Below are 20,905 nucleotides of genomic sequence, written 5' to 3' on the forward strand. Positions count from 1 at the left end.
CTTTTTCAACAGTTCATCATTTCATGACCAACCTCAAATGGTATGTAGTCAGGGGGAAGCTTCTCCAGCATATCATCAGCCAGCCTTGCAACCACAGTCTCGCGTGTTTCACCTCCTCCACTGGAGCTGTCTTTTGGCTGAATGCTAAGGATCGTGTCCAATACATCCTTGGCGAGCTTGCTTTGGTAAGTGATATCAGCATTTGGATGCAGCCCAAACACTTCTGGGGTATCATAAGCTGGTAGGCTCTGCAAAACCAAACACAACAAACTGTCATCCACAGACAAAATGTTTTTAATAGGGGTGGGGGGAATGTTCATTCTGCCCCTAGAATTGGTGGAATCTGGCGACTATGCGTTACTCTTGTAATGCAGAATTCTAGCCATATTTCGCCAGCTGCCACATGCTCCAAAATGCGAATGTGAGTGAGATTTGGAGCCCCATAGTGCCATTTTCCAACGCTGGCGATCGCGGTCAAAAGGCTGCTTCTCAAGTAGATTTGCCTCTGCATGAGTAGATTTTCTACTGGAGCGGCAGCAAAATCAACTTGAATGGGTGTGCGATCTTGCGCACCGCATGGAGCCATTTGCGCAGATTTGTCAGCGCTGCTCGCGCTACTGGCACTATATTGCAGAGTGAGCAGTGCAACATGCATATTTTCTGACCGTTGGCGTAAATCTGCAGAATTTCATGGAGTTTTTAAAACTCTGTGGAATGAAAATCATCAGCTTCCACCCACCCCAAGTTTTTAAACTATTACAGTAGCTTGATGGTGAAATTGCATCAATATTAGTTTAAGCGAGGCGCTGCATTACCTGCATGTCTGTCGCACATGAGGCATTCATAGCATGATCATGAGTAAGCATAACCCACAAAATCATTAACTGAATGAATCTGTTCCTTCCCATCCTTTTGAAGATCAGCCTTCAGCAGGAATAACTTGGCAAGCAAACTAAAAATAAGACTCCTATAATATCCAGGTAATTGACAATCTCATTAACTGGGTGAAGCACCATACAACTATTACAGGACACAGGGTGTAACACATGCTGCTGAGGTAAAGTGGGGTCCCCAATCAACCAGAGGGCCCCTGTGTGAGAAGTTGGTCTGGTATATGATGTCTACTATTCTGTGAGACACCTTGCACCAGTCCAAACGACCCTTATTGATGGTGGTTGTAAAGTCAACCTTATAGAAAGCTATCCTAGTGGTAGCTGTGGAGAGCAGCCTTCAGGCAAGACTTGGAGGCGAGTTAAGCTAGTCGTTTTACCAATTATAATCCCTTGAATACCAAATGAAAGCACACCACACAAGGTATATAGCAAATATATATGTATTTATTCTAAACACAACCCTTCTGCACTCTTTATGAGGTCAGAGGTAAAAGCACAATACAAGGAACTTAATTAGCATACGATAAGTTGCACAGTATACGTTATGCCCTAGGTGCCTCACAAACCATATACTAAAATAGTGGTACAAGAACCACGTCTGGGATAGAAAGCAAGCCTAGAGCCTGTGGAATCGCTGGGGCTTCTAGGAACAACCAAAGGTTAGGGTTTAGGAGGCCCACGAGAGACGCGTGCACTGTCTAAACACAGCCGCGGGTTACCATTTACTTTCAATGGGAAACTAACAAGTTACAAATTTACAATTTAAGGACACTTGTGGGTGAACTATGATGGAACCCTTTTAGACTAGAACACTTCGAGAGTCAAGACCTACGGGAGCACCGGAGTACTAGTGTTACCTCACCCATGGAAGCCGGGTCCATAGGTGTCTTTTGGTGTCGGGTTTTGTCATCCTTTTCAATGGAGAGCTGCAAAGAAGTGCTGCAGGCGACCAGACAAAAAGTGTCCGGGTGGATCGAAGTTCTGAAGAACCTGAAAGCAGAAGGGACAGAGTCTGGGCCACTTGCCAGTGACCAGGATGGTGATGGGAAGCTGCCAGCCATTGTCGGGTGATTTCAGGTGAAAAAGGTGACGCTTGTCTCTTCAGCCACGTGGTCCAGGAGGCATCGACGATGACCAGGAGCTGGATTCGAGCTGTCCCATAAAGGATCTAGTTGACTGCGGTGTTGGTATCCGGATTGGACCCAACAAGCCCTGGCAAACGCAATCCACGCAGGATGTCGAGATTGGCTTTGGTGCAGACCAGCAAGGTCAGAGGAACTTCTCCTTTGCAGGAAAGTTGGAGCAAGCCTGGAGCAACCAGGAAAGCAAAGTAGTTTCAAGATTGGTCTTCTTGGGGGCCCACTAGCCCACAGACTAGGAACTGCAAAGACCTGTTGAGCTGAAATGCATAAAGTGGGTCCACGAGTCACTCGTGGAGTGTGGGCCTCTGAGCTTCGGTGCAAAAGGTGCTCGGGGCTGGGGCTTCAAGCACTACAATGCACAACTTCGGGATACCTCGGGAAGTAGGTGCAGTTTGCAAAATGCAGGTTGTCCAGGAGTTCCGGTCCCAAGTCTCTCATGTTGCTGGGAGCTCGGGTCAGCTTCAGAGATTTCTGGAAGTCCGTGTCCTGTGTCGCAGATTCTTCGGGATCCGGTGGGAGCCTCAAAAATGCAGACAGGCAAAGATGCAATTGGTGCCTGTTTGAACAGGGTGGTCACTCCTTGACCACAAGGGAGATTTCTTCTGCCTTCCAGTCGATATGGAATGTCGAAGGTCCAAGATATATGTTGCAGAGTTTCGTCCAGGGTAATCTAAAGTCCTAGGGACTGGGGTTCTATACTTATAGTAAGTTATGGGGTTGGACTAACTCTAAGGTCCCTCCTAGGGGTGGTTTCACCCCTTCCCCTTTGTCCAGTTTCGCGCCAGAGCTGGGGCTGAGTGCCCCAGCAACCGGTTTGAACTGGGAAATGCTTGGAGCACCTTGGGGCTGATTCACAGAACTAACTTAAGACAAAATCCTAAACTTACTACTTTTGGTATTCACAGAAGGCATTTAGTAGTAGGATTTTGTTTTAAGTTAGACTTAAGACAAACTTAAGAAAGACTTAAGACAAACTTAAGACAGACTTAAGACAAACTTAAGACAGACTTAAGACAGACTTAAGACAGACTTATGACAGATTTAAGACAAAATCCTAACTTAAGTCTGTGTAACTCTGTCTTAAGACTGCCTTAAGTAGTAAGTTTAGGATTTTGTCTTAAGTTAGTTCTGTGAATCAGGTCCCTTGTGTGCCCCAGGCAGTGTCTGAAAAGCATTCACTGAATGCAACCCACCATGCCCCAATACACTAAAGCCTGTCTGTGGTAGCAGCATCCATTTTGTGATGCTGGGGCTCTGTTTAAATGTAACCGTGTTTAACAGTAACTACATGTCTTCTCCCTCTAGAAGGGTGGAATGCTACCCCCGCCATCAGAACTGGTGGGGGGTAGTATTCCAAAGTGTTTGACACCTTACACAACATGTTTTGATAAAGCCAAACCAAAGTTAGCATTAACCGCGAGGATTATAATGCACTTAAGAGTATATGGTATGGCTATATCATAGAACAGCTATAAGGAGATGGTTCCGAAAGCTGCAGAGGGGCTCAGCTCATGCTAGGGCACCCTCTCACACAAAACCAAGAATTCTGCCTCCAGGATTATCAAGGCCTGCCATAGGAGTGTCTTATAGGTTAATATGTGTCTATAATATATATATATATATATATATATATATATATATATATATATATATATATATATACTATATCTAAGTAAGGGGTTGCAATTCAGGTTGCAATTGCAGACCTGTGGTGACAGTTTGGAAGGCCAGCCAGGGGTGGCATAATACATGCTGCAGCCCCTGGTAGGCCTTGGGTGCACCTATGCCCTGGGTACCTAAGGTACACTATACAGGGGTTCACAAGGGTGACCCATTAACCAATCTGGTATGTACCTAAAGTACATGGGATCAATTTAGAGAGAGAACAGCTAGGCTGTGGGCCTGATTAGCAGGGCCATAGCCATACTAAAGTTGAAAAACCAGTGAATCACATCAAAAAGTGGGGGTAATCATAGGAAGCAGACCCTACTCTCCTACACCCTGTATTCAACAAAATCAATGAATATCTGTACAATATAGGAAACTCACGGTCCCCTGACCCTATTGTGCAGGAGGGGGGTTTCATTTTGCGATACACTATTGACAGGACAACTTCCCACACTTACGAAATTGCACAATGAATCTGCATGACAGAATAATACATTTGCAAGAACAGAATAATAATGTATAACAAAACAAAATCACTAACTGTGTTCCTACAGAGAAGGGGGCTACACTTAAGCAAAGCAGTTCAGCACCTCTTCAGGGGTCAGGATGACCACTTCACTCGAAGTCAGTATGGACACTGACTTCAGTTCTAAAAGTGTCACCTACAAATTCGAATTTTCCACTTAATAATCTATTTAGTTCCATTTTTTAAAACAGATTTTTATTGATATAAACAGAAAACATTAACACTGTTGTTCATGTAGTCGAGAAAAAAAAATCCATACACAATGGAAACCAGTTCTAGCACAGCATTTGTTATGTAGGTCTCAGGTCATTGAGACAATTTCATTTATTTAATTTATTTTTAAAGTTTTATATAGCGCTAGCTTGACCGGTAAGTATCAGAGCGCTTTACATATACACAGTAAACAGCAGAAGGACATTCCATTACATAGCAGGCCAGCAGAAAGGAAGCAGAACACAGAAAAAAAATACAGCATGGGTACTAAAAATGCAGTGCAGCGGAGAGGGAGAGAGCAATGAGAGAAAAGGCGAGAGTGACATAGTCCAGTCACCCACTATCCTTGAATGACCAGGGAGAGAGGAGATCGTTGTTTGTTATGATCGCATCTAGTGATGCACCTTTGATGTGAGTTGTTTTATTGCAGAGTTGCTTGAGGGTATATATTTCCAGAAGGTTGGAAAGGTTCAGGACAGTAGAGTCTTCTGGGTCGTTCCAGTGGATATTGAGGTCACCCAAGAACACGTCTTTGGTGTCTGTCAAGGAGAATTGTGTTATTAGGTCTGTTAGTTCTACGGGTAAAAGGGTACGTTCTCCAGGAGGATGGTAGATGGTCTAGAATTTGATGGGTGGGGTGCCCTTGGTGGTGAGTTCGATGCCTATGTATTCAAACGATCATATTATGCAGGTTTGAGTTTGGTAATCTGTATTCCATCTCTATGTATGATGGCTAGTCCCCCCCCCCCCCCCCCCCCCCCCCCACCCCCAGTTTTGATTGGCCTGTCTTGTCTGATGAGGTTGTACCCTGGAGGAGTGAGAATGTCAAGAATAGGGGTTGAGTGGGCATTGAGCCAGGATTCTGTGAGGAATGCGTTGTCTATTTCTTCAGCGAGAAGAGCTTCAGCAATTTCAATAGATTGTTGTACTGCTGATCTGCAGTTTAGGAGCATGCAGGAGAGAGGACGGGGAGCATCGATGATGGGGGGATTAAGGAGGATAGAGGTGTATTGAGCAGGGGTCTAGGCGAGTGGACAGTATTCGCAATTCTGTAAGTGCTGACAATAACAGGGATGTGGACAGGGCTGACTTCAGGTCCAACGCGAGGTGAGAGTCATAGAGTTAAACAGGATTCGGTACCGAAAAGGGTTGGCTATCTCCGTTGGGACTGGGGGCCTGGCTCGATGATGTGCTGGAGGGTCGAGGGGTGCTCTGTGGGGCTATGTGAGATGTGTTGAGTGAAGTAGGAGCACAACACCTCGGGGGAGGGAGCACGGTGGCTTGGCCCTGTTGAGAAGGTCTTGTTGTAAGTGAAGGAAATCAGCAGCAAGGGAGTTAATTTTCTGCTCCATTCTGTTCAGTTGCTGTGCTATAGAGTTGAGGAAGTTTAAGGTTTTAGGCAGGGGTCTAGGATCACTGGGGTCTGAGGAGGGAGGTTGGGCAGGGGTGCAGGGTTGGATGGAGTCCATGGGATTAGGAGAGGGGGAGGTTGTATGCAGGGAGTCGGTGTTGAAATGTTCCTGTTCGAGGGGTTTGGTGTAGGAGAGGTGGGACTGATGTCCAAATGAGGAGGGAGAGAAATTTTGGGACCAACGTCAGGGTTCTGGCCATTGTCAGCGAGATTGGCAGTGGAGGCAGTTTGAGAATGTGGGAGTGCAACATCGGCATCGTCCTTATGGCCACGAGAAAGTCACAAATCTCCTCCGGCGTCGCGTGCAGCCCAGGGACCAGCGGGTGTGGAGCTGGGCGCGAGGCTTGCAGCTCCGGCGGAGCCGCGTGGGAGGTGTCGCCCGAACCCCCGGCCACGTCGTGCGAACCTCGGGGGGAGTCGGAAGAGCAATGACGCTTCTTTGACTTCTTTTTTGAGTGCCTCAGCTTACCTGAGGACTTGGAGCCCGACGAGTGGTGGTGGCTCGTCGAGCGGCAATGACTGCGTCCCCGCGACCGGTCCCTCGACCTCCACCTGGACCGGGACCTCGAGCGGGGCGCCGACTGCCGGAGCTTGAGTCGCTTACGGGACCGCTCCCGCCTAGCCTTCGAGGTCAAGGCCCGGCAGTCGGGGCACGACTTGTCATCGTGGTCGGCCCCAAGACAGTAAAGTCTCAGACGGTGGGGGTCGGTCACCGACATCAAGCGGTGACAATCCTCGCAGGGTATAAACCCAGGCATCCCTACCGGCACCGGGAGTCGAAGATCAACTCGAGAAGTGATCCAAAATAGATCAAAAAGTTAGTCAAAAAATTACTAAGAGTACTTGCTCTTCCTGGATCTGCGCTTGCTGGTGCGGAAAAAAGAAGAACTGACGTCAGCGCACGAGGGAGGCGTCATCCCGGCGAACACGACGCCGACGACGAATGTGGAGCGGCAGACGACGCCTACCGACGCGCAAGGGTACTGCTACGCAAAACTTTCCGGATCCAGTCTGACGCCTGGGGATATTCTAAGGTAAGGAATCTAACACTAACCTGTTTCTTTCAGATCATTTTAACAATTGTGCCATGCCTCTCCCAATGCAGGCACAGTTCATCAGTGAATGCGGGTGTTAGTGACATCAGCTAAGGTCAGAGTGACCCATTAGGTAGTGCTGGTGGTCTGTCTCTTGGATGTACAGGATCCCAGATGGGTGTTAGCGAGGTGGATTTGATGTATGTGACCCCTGCCGAAGTCACTATGGAATGTTGGCGTTATCTTTGTCCCTCTGGCTTGTGCGATCCCAACTGCGATCAGGGTGCCCCACTATGCTATGATATATGGCTGTTAGCAGGGTAGCTTTGATGTTCACGGCGGGGTACCCCACTGTGGAATATGGGTAACATGCAGCCAGTTGGCTGTGATTAGGGTCCTATGAACCCTGCAGAGGGACATAGAGCGATTTATTTGGCGGGACAAAAGAGCTCAGATGCGCCACAATCTCACTTACAGAGATCCGGTGGAGGGAGGTCTAGGGATCCCAGACTTTTTGGCATACTGGCGAGCTGCTCAGCTACGGGCTTTGGTAGAATGGTCTCGACCGGAGTCCGAGAAACATTGGTTATTTATGGACAGGGCTCTTGCGGCTCGCATTCTTTGGGGGTCCCTTTTCTTTCCCGACAGAGTTGACATCGCAGTTTATATTTATCTGAGGTGACCCGGCCCATTATGGCTGCTTGGGACAGGACTGCGATTGCTAGAGGCCTTACAACATTTCCGTCCCCTATCACGCCCATTGTGAAGAACCCGGACTTTACACCTGGCCTTGACTACAGAGATTTTCATCACTGGACAACGGACGCTACTCGATCCATCGGGCATTTCTTTGATCTTTCTGGCCTTCGCCCGTTTGAGGAGTTCCGCACTGATGATGGGCTTCCCGAAATGGAACGATATCACTACTTTCAGATTCGACACTGGGTGCTGCAGGAGGGGGTGCGGGAGGGTGCAGGGCGGTTACTAACACCATTTGAGAGGTGGTTAATTTCGAGGCACAGTGATGTACACCTCGTCAGACCTGTATAAATTCATGAGGGCTCCCCCAGACACTGAGAAAACCTCGGGCAATTGCTGTGGGAGGATGAACTGGGAAGGGAACTCTCCTCGAAGGAATGGAAGGACATTCACCATCGGGCCCGTGGCACGGCTCGCAATGTGGCGTACATTGAAATGGCCACCAAATTGGTCACTTACTGGTAATTGACGCCTGTACGGCTGCATAGGAGCAACTCCTCACGTAGCCCATTGTGCTGGAGAGGCTGTGGCGCGCTGGGTACACTTACTCACTTGCTCTGGGATTGCCCTTCCTTGGGGACATATTGGTCACAAATACTAGACGAGATCGATTCCCACTTCGACACACAGATCCTTCTTGGCCTCCCCAACGCCATCACCTTCCGCTTCACTCTCGGAGAGGCAAACAAATGGCCCTGACTTTAGGAGCAGTGGTACAGAACGTCCTAACACACTGGGGCTCCACAGTACTTCCCACTCGACTAGGCTTGTTACACAATTTGTGGTCCACCTGGAAATCAATAAAAGACATCTTAAACCAAAAACGTGGCAGGCTTAGGATAGACCCCTGCAGGACCCCCACCTTCATAGGCGGGATGGGAGCCGCGGAGGGGGGGAGACCAAATTTCCTGGCGATGGTCGTTCAAAAAAGAGGTAAACCACTTAAGTACCGTGCCCCCGATGCCGCAATCTGACAGGCTTTGTAGGAGCCGGTCATGGGGCTCGGTATCGAAAGCAGCGGACAGACCTAATAATATCAGAACAGCACTACCCCCTCTATCTAGTTGCTCTTTCATGGTTTCAGAAACTTCGAATAAGGCAGTTTCAGTGCTCAGATGGGATCTGAAACCATATTGGCTATCATGGAGTATCTTTTTGGCCTCCACGTATTCCGTCAGTTGGAGATTGACCTACTTCTAGAGCTTTAGAAAAGAAGGGCAATAATGAAATAAGCCTGTATTTGGAGGCTACTGTCGGATCTGCAGAGGGTTTCTTCAGTAGGGGAATAATTTTGGCCATTTTCCAGCGACTAGGGACCAGCCCCTCCTGAAGTGATGAATTCAAAACCAAGTTGACGGCTGGATTTAGGGTCTCTGCAATGGCGGACAGTATTTTTGCTGGGCAGGGGTCCAAAGGGTAATCCGACTTCAAGGAGTTCATAATTTCAAGAGATTCCTCTAAAGAGATAGGAGGAAATTGAGTGACGGAGGAACTAGTACCAGGACTGGCCAGACTAAGAGGCCCCACAATATCTTCCTTGACTGGAGATAGCGTCGTAAAAGACTTTTGAATGGTACAGATTTTATTATGGAACTAGTCTTCAAGGTTTCCTCAAGCAGAAGAGGAGGTAAACGAAATTCCCACCGCGCTCGGGGTAGAGAAATCTTTGACAATTTTAAAGGTTTCCTTACTGTTATTGCTTGCTCCCTCTTATTGCTGTTGAATATCACGGACTTGTTGACTTGCAATTAGCATTTGTTTATAGTTTGTCATTTTAAGAGATTTAGAAAACTTCCAGGTATATGGCTGGGAAAATTGTGAGTTTTGTAATCTACAAGAAGTACGTTTGTAATCAAAGAATAAAATCCAGAATTCTAAGGGTACAATAAATGTGTAAAGGGACAACTCACTTTCGACCGTTGACATCAAGGCCTTGAAGAACATCCCTCTACTTCCTTGCCCATAAACATATGGGATGTTTCGTGCCCATTCCCATCCAAACTTCACTACCTTGTTTGATATATGGGTACTTGATACGTTACAGGGGAAACTACAGTGCCATTTTAGTGACAACTCAAAGTGCTCCAACCTTATGGGTGTTCTCAATATTTGTAGTGGGCGCTCTACTGACGCACGTTTTGGAAAAAAACATATTATTCGATGTAACTGAGAAACATGCAGATGCTGGAAAAAAACGCAATTGGCCAATATACAACAAAACTTGGTAACCAACCTGAATGTACTGAAGATACTGGTCCACTGTGGTACATTTGGGAATGTTGTATCCTTTGTAAAAGCAAAATTCTTGGCCGAACATATTTTCGCTAAACCAAACTTTTGCAAATGTGTTCAGCAGAGTTTTATCATAGTCATCAGTGACTCGACCTCCGTACTGGATCTCACCAATCATATAGCGCACAGTATTCCAGGAAACACCCTGAAAATTACAAATTATAAATCAAAACAAACATTACCCACATCCTTTGAACACAACGTTTGAACAGTTAACATAAAATGTAACATAGAAAAGATGACATCCCAATTTTAAGGGCAACCAAATATAAATATACTGTAGGAAAAACAAGCATTGGTAAATGCATTAGGTTTTGCCTATGAGATTAATAATAGGAGGTGTGGAAGCAGTGGATGAGTGCAGGGAGGATGGTGTGAGTTCTCTCTTTGTGCTGTATGAATGGTGAATGAATGAAGGTTTATAAATGAATGCAGGGTGAAAGTGCCTGAATGCATGGTGATTGACGTCTTTTCAGTGCTGAAAGATAATTGTGTGAGTGTACTGGGTGAGAGATGCTACCCGGTACAAGGTAAGAGGTGTGTGAGTATAGGGTGAGCGGTATGTCAATAGTATGAGTGCAGGATGAGCGGTTTTTAGTTCAGGGTGAGAGGTGTGGGTGGAGGGTGAGAGAAACGTGAATGCTGGGTGAGAGGTATGTCAATGGTGGATGAGTGCAGAGTCAAAACTGTGAGAGTGGTGGGTGAGCCGTACCTGACTGCCTGGGCAATGTCAGGGTGACTGGGCTGAGTAAACGGAGTGTGCAGGATGAGCGGTGTCTGGGAGTAGGTGAAAGGTATGTAAGTGTTGTGCAGCAGAATACATATTTATAATACGTAATTTTAAATAATTAAATAAATTATCTGTGAAATTCCATGTAAGAAAAGTAACAAAGTAACTGATAACAGAAGCACAACAGGAACAACAGGCTACAGCCAGTAAAAACAGAGGAAAAGTAAGTGGCTAGCATGGGAACCAATGAAAAGCGAGGGCAGGATGCAAGCCCTTTTTAAGATTTATATTTAATACAATAGATTTTACAAGCACAGCGCAAAGGATGTACAGGCGGAAGCTAAAAATGTACATACCAGTATGGGGTAAATTCTATTTTACTTTAGCTCAATCAGGCACATGCATCAAAGCTTTTTGCGATCGCAAACGGTGCGAATCGCAAAAATCGGCCGTTTGCCATCGCAAAATCAGCTTTTGGAATGCATGAAGTGGTGAAGGCCCTCGCAATTAGAGAATTCGCAAATGTTTTCGAATTCTCAAATTGCGATTGCATTTAAGGAATTGCATTTTGCAATTCCTTAAATGCAATGCATTAAAGTTTAAAAAATTGCGATTTCGCAATTAGGGGGAGCAAATTACCATGAGGTTGAACCTCATGGTAATTTGCGAAAACTTTGAAAAATGCACTTTTGTGCATTTTTCAAAGTTTCATGTTGTGCACACACATGCCCTTAGGGCATGTGTGTGCACAACATATGTGCACAGATTGATTTCAGGGGTGCAACAGGGTGTCCTTTGGACACCCCTGCACCCTTAGAATCGCATTCTCAATTTGCGATTCGCTAATTGCTAATCGCAAATTGAGATTGTCTTCCCATTCATTCCTATGGGCCTTTAGGCCCATAGGAATGAATGGGGAGGTATTCCTTAATTGCGACTCGCAATTTGCGAGTCGCAATTAAGGAATGTTTAGAAATTGCAACATTTTCAGCGATTTCTTCATGCATAGGCTTTTGCGATTTCTTAATTGCGATTTCTTAAAAATCGCAATTAAGAAATCTCAAAAGCCAACAATGATGCATGTGCCTGAATGTGTTTGTATAAATTTGCGCAATTGTATTGATTGTAAGTGTTTGTACACATTTGGGAAATGGAAATGATTTTAAGTAATTGCGCAATACATTTTTTCATTCATTCATTTTCATTCAGTTCCAAAGTCGGAAGCTATGGCGTAATGCCACACCCTCTCTCGAATGCTGCTGGTACCGACATGGTTATACTAAAGTTGTGTTAAACATGACGCACATCAACCTCACACGCATCAAACTCCTCAATTTGCATTTTAAACAGAAAGCATCAGAGCTAGTGACAGCTTTCCAAAAGGAGACAGAAATGGTGCTACTTGTGCCTGCAGCCTGCTTAAGGATCATTACTGCTGAAATTCACTTTGCCCCCCTAGTTGCCCTAGGATGATGTGTCTGTTTAAGTCGTTATTGTAGTAGATGTGTTTGTTTGTTTTCCACAGTGCCTCATTTCGCCTGGCAGACACTGCTTAGCAAATAAACGGCAGCAGGACACAGGCCCGGCGAGATACTTCTTCTGTTGGGGAATTTTTCCAATGTTCGCCTGACAGTGACAAGGGTAGGAGGCTACAGTTAGTGTGGCCTGTGCATGGTGTCCCTTTGGTATAGGGGCACGGGAAGCTAACGTCACAGAAATACCTCAAATTTAAATGAACCCGTCACTTAAAGAAAATAATAAATGTAAATGCTTCAATTTATAGGATCTTCCTTTCCAGGAGCTATAAATGATCCTAAAGATGGTATGTAGCATAGTGTTCAATCTATCAATCAATCAATCATGGTTTTTATAAAGCACACTACTTACCCGTGAGGGTCTCAAGGCGCTGGGGGGTGGGAATGCAGCTACTGCTCAAATAGCCAGGTCTTGAGGAGTCTTCTGAAGGTCAGCAGGTCTTGGGTCTGCCGTAGGTGGATGGGGAGGGTGTTCCTGGTCTTGGCGGTGAGGTGGGAGAATGATCTGCCGCCAGAGGTCGCTCTTCGGATACAGGGGACTGTGGCGAGGGCGGCGGAGCGAAGCTGGCGGGCGTAGAAGCTGAGCCGTCTGTTGAGGTAAGCTGATCTGGTGTTGTGGAGTGCCTTGTGTGCGTGGGTGAGGAATTTGAAGGTTATCCTCTTGTTGACGGGGAGCAAGTTTGGGCCTCTCAGGTGGGGTGTGATGTGGCTGCAGTGCGGGATGTTGAGGATCAGGTGTGCGAAGGTGTTCTGGATGCATTGCAGTCGTTTCAGGAGTTTGGCCGAGGCTCCTGCGTAGAGGGCGTTTCCATAGTCCAATCTGCTGCTGACGAGGGCCTGGGTGACTGTTCTTCTCGTTTCGGTGGGGATCCACTTGTAGATCTTGCGGAGCATGCGGAGGGTGTTGAAGCAGGAGGAAGAGACGGCGTTGACCTTCTTAGTCATGGAGAGGGTGGAGTCGAGGATGACCTATAGGTTGCTTGTGTGATTGGTGGGGGTTGGAGCTGTTCCCAGTGCGGTCGGCCACCAGGAGTCGTCCCAGGCCGAGGGGGTGGATCCGAGGATGAGGACCTCCATCTTGTCTGAATTTAGCTTTAGCCGGATTTTCCTCATCCATTCGGCGACAGCCTTCATTCCTTCGTGGAGGTTGGTTTTGGTGGTGTGGAGGTCCTTGATGAGGGAGAGGATCAGCTGGGTGTCATCGGCGTAGGAGATGGTGTTGAGGTCGTGCAGTCGGGCGACGTGGGCGAGTGGTGCCATGTAGACGTTAAACAGCATTGGGCTGAGGGATGAGCCCTGGGGAACGCCGCAGATGATCTCGGTGGCTTTGGAGCCAAAGGGGGGCGGAGGCAGACATTCTGTGTTCTGCAGTAGAGGAAGGAGGTGGTCCAGTCCAGGGCCTTCTCTTGGATCCCGGCATCGTGGAGGCGTGTGTATAGTGTGCGGTGGCAGTCCGTTTGGAAGGCAGCTGACAGGTCCAGGAGGATGAGGGCCGCAGTATCTCCGTTGTCTAGCAGGGTCCTGATGTCATTGGTGGTGGGGATGAGGGCAGTTTCTGTGCTGTGGTTGCTGCGGACCCCATACTGGGACGGGTCCAGGATGCTGTTTTCCTCAAGGTATTGGGTCAGTTGTCTGTTGACGGTCTTATCGATAACCTTCGCCTGGTACGGGAGGAGGGAGATGGGCCAGAAGTTCTTGAGGTAATTGGAGTTAGCCTTGGGTTTCTTGAGTATGGCGTTGATCTCTGCGTGCTTCCAGCTCCCTGGGAAGGTTGCTGTCTCGAAGGAAATGTTGATGGCCTTCCGGAGGGGGTGTGCGATGGCGGTGCTGGCTTTGTTGAAGATGTGGTACGGGCATGGGTCTGACGGAGAACCGGAGTGGACGGTGTTCATGATCTTGATGGTGTCGTAGTTGGTTATGTTAGTCCAGGAGAGCAGGCGGTTGGTGCGGATGGTGGTCGTGAGGGCGGAGGTCTCAGTGGTTGTTGGGGCGGTTGTGGCATTGAAGCTGTCGGGGATGTCTGCGATCTTGCGATGGAAGAAGGTGGCCAGCGAGTCGCACAGGTCTTGAGAAGGTGGGATGTCAGTGGTGTTGGAGCTGGGGTTGGAGAGTTCATTAATGACTAACAGAAAATGCTAATCTCCGTGTGCTCCTCGGCTGCCACAATGTGCGTGCATACATACAAACAGAAAGTAATACATGGCATCACAGGAATTGGCATCATAGAAAGTGGCATCACAAGCAACGACTTTGCAGGAAGTGGCATCACAAGAAGTGAAATCAGATCTAAAGCCCTCACATATATGTTTAGCAGCTCTATCAAGTGTACGTTTGAGCGCATTGTGAGGAAAATAGCACAGTGAGCTACGGAAGATGATATGTGACTTCTACACTGTGCTATCTCCCAGCTTTATGTAAAACATCTTGTTCATTCATGTACAAACGTATATAATTCATTGTACATGTAATAGGAACATGTTGACGTAAAGCGCTCAGACAATCTGCATTGGAATGAGTAGGGCTATACAAGAAAATATAGTAGTACTTAAATTATTTCAACGCCTCCTCAGGCAGGGTAAGCTCTATATTAATGCAATTTGTTTTATGTAAGCAGGGCCGGACTGGCCATAGTGGGCACCGGGCGTTTCCCCGGTAGGCCGCTAGGGTGAGGGCTGGTTTTGTTATTGGGGTCGGCAATATCGGCCCACGGTAACAAAACCGGTCGAAAACGGCCCTAGCTAACTGCTCAGTTGCACTCCCCCTCACCCCAGGGGGGGCAGCTGAGCAGTTTGCCAGGGCCGGTTTCTGTTTCCAACCCGGCCCTGTATGTAAGTACTGGGAAAGATAAACACATCTGACATTCTTACAATACATGTATATCTCCTAAACAGGGATTGAACAAAGTGAAAAGCTGCCTCTCTTAAGTATGTGTGAAGTGATAACAAGGTGTGAGGCTTTGTTTCCCCTCTGCTTCATTTGCATCAGGTGTGAGACTCCTGACTGCTCCCAGCAAAGAGACTCAAACAAAAGGAGGCCTAATGACCCCTCATATTCAGCCTTTGTTACGGGCCCAGCAAGAGTATAAAATAAGAAAGCTCTGTCCCGGCTTGTTGCACAAGTTACTACTTGTGTAACGATATATCTGTAAGAGACATTAGTTAGTGATAGATTCCTTACCTTAGAATATCCCCAGGCATCAGACTGGATCTGGAAATTATTGCGTAGCAGTACCCTTGCGCGTCGGAAGGCGTCGTCTGCGGCTCCGCGTCCGTCGTCGGCATCGTGGGCACTGTGATGACGTCGTCGGAGTACTTAGACGCCGCCTCCGCGTGCTGACGTCACTTCTTAGACACAGATTTTCCGCGCCAGAAGCGCTGAGCCATGTTAAAAACCAACACTGGTGCCATTGAAACTAGGGCTCTGAAAGGAGATGACCTTAACCCTAGATATCGGTTCGCAGAACGGGGAGGATGGGTGGGTCGGTAAGGAATCTATCACTAACTAATGTCTCTTACAGATATATCGTTGCACAAGTAGTAACTTGTGCATCTGAAAGAGACACGTTAGTGATGGATTCCTTACCTTCGAATAGATACCCCAGCAATCCCAACCCTGGTGGTGGGTCTGCGAACCAATAATCACACCAGAAAGTCCTGGAGGACAGAACAGCCAAAGAAGCCATCCCTCCGGACTTGACTGTCCAGGCATATGTGTCTGGCAAACGTGTGCAGCGATGCCCACGTAGCTGCCTGGAAAATGTCCTGCAAGGGCACTCCCCGGCCCAGGGCAGTTGTAGTTGCCGTGGCCCGGGTGGAAGGAGTCCGCAATCCAACAGGGGGCTCCTTTTTAGCCAAGGAGTAACATGCCTGGATACACAAGATGATCCACAGAGAGATGGTCCGCTTGTGCACCGCTTTTCCCTTCTTAGCGCCCACGTAACCAACAAAGAGTTGGTCATCCACCCGGGACTGGCGTGTGCGATCCAAGTAGAATGAAAGCGCACGTTTTGGGTCCAGACGGTGGAGCCGCTCTTCCTCCTTAGAGGGATGCGGTGGCAGAAAGAAGGTGGGCAAGGTGATAGACTAGACTGCCCGATATGGAAGGCCGGGACAACCTTGGGCAGGAAAGAAGGCTTAGTACGCAACACAACCTTGTCTGGATGGACAGAAAGGAAAGGGGGTGTACATGAGAGAGCCTGGAGCTCACTCACTCTCCTGGCAGAGGGGATGGCAACCAGGAAAGCAGTCTTCAAATTAAAAAGACGGAGAGGACAGTTGTGAAGTGGCTCAAAGGGAGCGCACATCAGAAACGTAAGAACAAGGTTCAAGTCCCGCTGAGGCATCACAAACGGAACAGGAGGGAACATGTGTGTGTGATGCCCTTCAGAAAACGAGTTACAATAGGGGACTTGAACAAAGAAGGTTGATCAGGAAGCCTTAGGAAGGCTGAAAGGGCAGAAAGGTAGCCCTTGATAGTGCCCAGAGCAGAGCCCTGCTGGGCAAGAGAAAGAAGGAAGAGAATAACCTCAGAAAGAGGGGCAGCAAGAGGATCCACAGCCTTTGCTGTGCACCATGCCACAAATCTGTTCCACCTGCAGGCGTATACCGACTTTGTGGAGGGACGCCTGGCTGCCAGAATGACATTACAGGCTTCAGGAGGCAAGTCAAATGGCCTCAACTGTAGCCGCTCAATCTCCAAGCATGGAGGTGGAGACTGGACAGGTTCGGGTGGAGGACCGTCCCCTGCTGCTGCGACAGAAGGTCCTCCTGAAGAGGCAGACAAACCAGGGGATCGACTGACATACTGAGTAGCTCTGGATACCAGTACCTTCGTGCCCAGTCCGGAGACACAAGGATGACTTGGGCCCAGTCGCGCTTGATCTTATGCACTCTGGGCAGAAGAGGTATAGGTGGAAAGGTGTACAATAGACCGCAACTCCACTTGCGACCAAAAGCATCTCCGAGCGAGTGCTGCCTTGGAAATTCCAACACGCAGAACTGATGACATTGCGCGTTCTCTTCGGTGGCAAATAGATCTAACCAAGGCTCTCCCCACTGCTGAAAGAGGCCTTGCGCCACATCAGAGTTCAAACGCCATTCGTGATCCATCATGCACCGACGGCGGAGTTTGTCCGCCCTGGCGTTCAGAGAACCCGCCAGGTGTTGAACCACCAGGGTCACGACCTGATGTTCCAGCCACTGCTAGAGGCGCAGAGCCTCCTGGTAAAGGGTCCACGACCCCACCCCGCCCTGTTTGTTGCAGTACCACATAGCGGTGGTGTTGTCTGTGAACACCTCCACTACACTCCCCCGAACAGAGGGGAGGAATGCCTTCAGTGCTAGACGAATCGCCCGTAGCTCCAAAAGGTTGATATGGAGCCGGGACTCCGCCGGAGACCAGAGGCCTCTGATCTCCGCCTCTCCCATGTGGCCTCCACAGCCCTGGAGGGACGTGTCCGTCACCACTATGTGCTCCGGTTGGGGAACGGAGAGGGATCTGCTGCTGACCCAATCGCGGTCCGTGAGCCACCACTGCAGCTGTCTCGCAGTGCCCTCCGAGATCAGGACATGGTCGGAGAGGTTGCCCTGATGCTGGGCCCACTGAAACTTCAGGTCCCACTGCAGAGCCCGCATTCGCCACCGGGCGTAATGCACCAGAAGGATGCAGGAGGCCATCAGCCCCAGAAGCCGCAGCGTCAATCTGACCGAGACCCGGGATAAAGGCTGAAAGAGTGGAATCAGAGCCTGAATATCCCAGACCCGCTGTTCGGGTGGATAAACCCGTAACTGCTCTCGAGAACTGCTCCGACGAAGAGGAGCTTTTGAGAGGGACACAGGTGTGACTTCGGCACATTGTTGGAAAACCCCAGCTGATGCAGGAGGTCTGCCGTCGTCTGGAGGTGGCTGACGACTGTTTGGGGCGAGCCTGCCTTCAACAACCAGTCGTCGAGGTAGGGAAAGACTGAAACCCCTAACCTGCGCAGATGAGCTGCGACCACCGCCATCACTTTCGTGAACACCCGTGGGGTGCTGGTAAGGCCGAAGCGGAGCACGGTAAACTGAAAGTGCTCGTGGCCTACCGTGAAGCGTAGGTAACGCCGGTGAGCCAGCAGGACGGGGTTGTGAAAATAAGCGTTCTGCAGATCCAAAGCTACCATCTAGTCTCCTGGGTCCAGGGCAGCCAAAGCAGATCCAAAGCTACCATCTAGTCTCCTGGGTCCAGGGCAGCCAAAACCTGAGCCAGAGTCAGCATTTTGAACTTCTCCTTTCGGAGGAAGCCGTTGACGTTCCGTAGGTCCAAGATAGGGCATAGGCCCCCTTTGCCCTTCTTGGGCACCAGAAAGTAGTGGGAGTAGCAACCACACCCTACTTCTGGCCCAGGAACGCGCTCGATGGCCCCCTTGGCCAAGAGGGCCGTAACTTCCTCCTGCAGAAGTCGCAAATGATCCCCCGATACGTGGTGGTATTGCGGTGGCATGGCTGGAGGGGGCGCCTCGAAGGGGAGGGAGTAGCCCCTTCGGACGATTTGCAGCATCCACCTGTCCGAATTGACAGTGCGCCAGTGGAAGAGGCGATGGTTAACCCTGCCCCCACTGGTGTCACATGGGCCTGAAAGCACAAACTAGGAGGGTTTTGAGGCAGATGCTGCAGGGTAAGGTGTGGACTGACCTCGCCGTTGTCCGCGACCGCCTCCACGGCCGTTTCCACAGCCGCCAAAAAAGAAAGGCATCCGTTTGCTGGCTCGGGCCGAGAGGCCCAAGGACCTGGTTGTAGCCCTGGAGTCCTTAAAGCGCTCAAGCGCATGGTCTGCCTTGTCGCCAAAGAGGCGACGGCCATCGAACGGCATGTCCATGAGAGTATTCTGGACATCTGCCAAAAAGTTGGCGGACCTCAACCAGGCGTGGCGACGAATCGCAACCGTTGTTGCCATCGTTCTGCCCAGAGAGTCAGTGGTATCCAATCCACACCGGATAGAGTAACGTGCTGCATCTCGGCCTTTCACAAGGGCTTGGCCGAGTTTAGCCGGTACCTCCAACGGGCATTGTGGCAGCACGTCCACGACCGTATCCCACAGAGAGTGGGTGTAACGGCCCAAGAGGCACGCGGTGTTGGAAGACCGCAGTCCCAGACTCAGGGAGGAGAACACCTTCTTGCCGTATTACTCGCACCTCTTGGATCCCCTGTCAGGCGGGGCTGACGGGAATGCGGTCTGGGAATTCGAGGCCTGAATTACCAGGCTCTCGGGGTGGGATGGGTGGACAGGAAACAAGGGTCGCCAAGGGCCAGGCGGTGGTGTCTGGCCATGTTCCTATCTACAGGCGAACCCGTAGCGGGCCTGGAATAAGTGCCCAAAGGAACGTCGGTCAAGGACTCATTAAACGGCAGCAGAGGCTCAGTCGAGCTTGACTGCGGTTTAAGGACCTCAGTGAGGAGGTTAGTCCTCACAGCTGCGATGGGGAGTTCAAAGCCCAAGGCCTTGGCCGTCCGCGTCAGCACCACACTGTAGGTTGCCCCCTCCTCCTTAGCCACGGTAGGAGGTGAGACAAAACCAGTGTCTGGCGAAGTATCCAGACCACTGGCATCCCCAAGTCCACCTGTCCAGTCCTCTTGGGACTGACATTCCTGTGTCAGAGGGTCCTCAGACCACTCCCAATTCTCCTCGTCACCCATCTCCTGGAATTCAGGGGGGTCAAATGATGGGGCCGGTTCGTTGAAGTAGAATTCTCCAAACGGCGTTGAAAGCGGCGCCCAGCGGTGCCGTTCCGGTGCCGGAACCGGAACGAGGGAGGCATCGGGGCGACGCCGCCCGAAGACAGCGCCGGAGGTGACACCTGAGGGTCCGGCGCCGATGAGGTCGTGAGGTCAACCGGCGACGACCCGGATCCGGAACCGGATCCAGCAGCGCCGGGCCCGAAGGTGCTGGCAGAGTCGGGCCGAAGCACCTGACGGCATCGGGGCCGAAGCCCTCGACGCACTAGGACCTCCTGACGGGTCCGCTGGGCCCGAAGGCGCTGCGGAGCCCGCCGGGGGAGTGAGGGACCTCATGGCCATGAGGAACCGCTCGATCTCCTCCTGCGTTGCGCGCGGCCCAGGGACCGGAGGGTATAGGGCCGGACGCGAAGGCTGCGACTCCGACGGAGCCGCGTGGGCAGTGCCACCTGAACCCCCGGCCACGTTGTGCGAGCGTCGGGGGGAGTCGGAAGAGCGATGACGTCTCTTCGACTTCTTGTGCTTACCTGACGACTTCGACCCGGAGGAGTGATGTCGACTCCCAGAGCTACGATGGCTCCGCTCCCGCAACCGGTCCCTCAACCTCCGTCCGGACCGGGACCTCTTCAGGCGCGGGGCCGACTGCCGGAGTTCGAGTCGCTTGCAGGACCGCTCCCGCCTAGCTTTCGAAGTCAGGGCCCGGCAGTCGGAACAGGTCTTGTCGTCGTGGTCGACGCCGAGACAGTGGAGACACTGACGGTGAGGGTAGGTGACCGACGTCAGTCGGGAGCTACGATGGCTCCGCTCCCGCAACCGGTCCCTCGACCTCCGTCCGGACCGGGACCTCTCCAGACACGGGGCCGACTGCCGGAGTTCGAGTCGCTTGCAAGACCGCTCCCGCCTAGCTTTCGAAGTCAGGGCCCGGCAGTCGGAACAGGTCTTGTCGTCGTGGTCGACGCTGAGACAGTGGAGACACAGACGGTGAGGGTCGGT

General features: G+C 50.2%; 2 protein-coding genes across 2 annotated transcripts in view; one reads left to right on the forward strand and one right to left on the reverse strand.

Annotated features, from left to right (window-relative positions):
- Positions 1–20,905, reverse strand: part of DNAH5 (dynein axonemal heavy chain 5) — a 5,605,957-nt gene that overhangs the window by 164,863 nt on the left and 5,420,189 nt on the right. Inside the window, exons 67-68 of the mRNA XM_086967405.1 lie at positions 9,880–10,083; positions 33–248 (exon numbers count right to left, since the gene is read on the reverse strand). Coding sequence (XP_086823531.1) covers positions 33–248; positions 9,880–10,083 — 420 coding nt within the window. The remainder of the gene's footprint in view (positions 1–32; positions 249–9,879; positions 10,084–20,905) is intronic.
- The window catches only part of LOC147722883 (uncharacterized), a 103,773-nt gene that overhangs the window by 71,355 nt on the left and 11,513 nt on the right, over positions 1–20,905 (forward strand). The window lies entirely within an intron of this gene.

This window comes from Lissotriton vulgaris, chromosome 4_1, assembly GCF_964263255.1.
Source record: "Lissotriton vulgaris chromosome 4_1, aLisVul1.2, whole genome shotgun sequence".
Taxonomy (NCBI): domain Eukaryota; kingdom Metazoa; phylum Chordata; class Amphibia; order Caudata; family Salamandridae; genus Lissotriton; species Lissotriton vulgaris.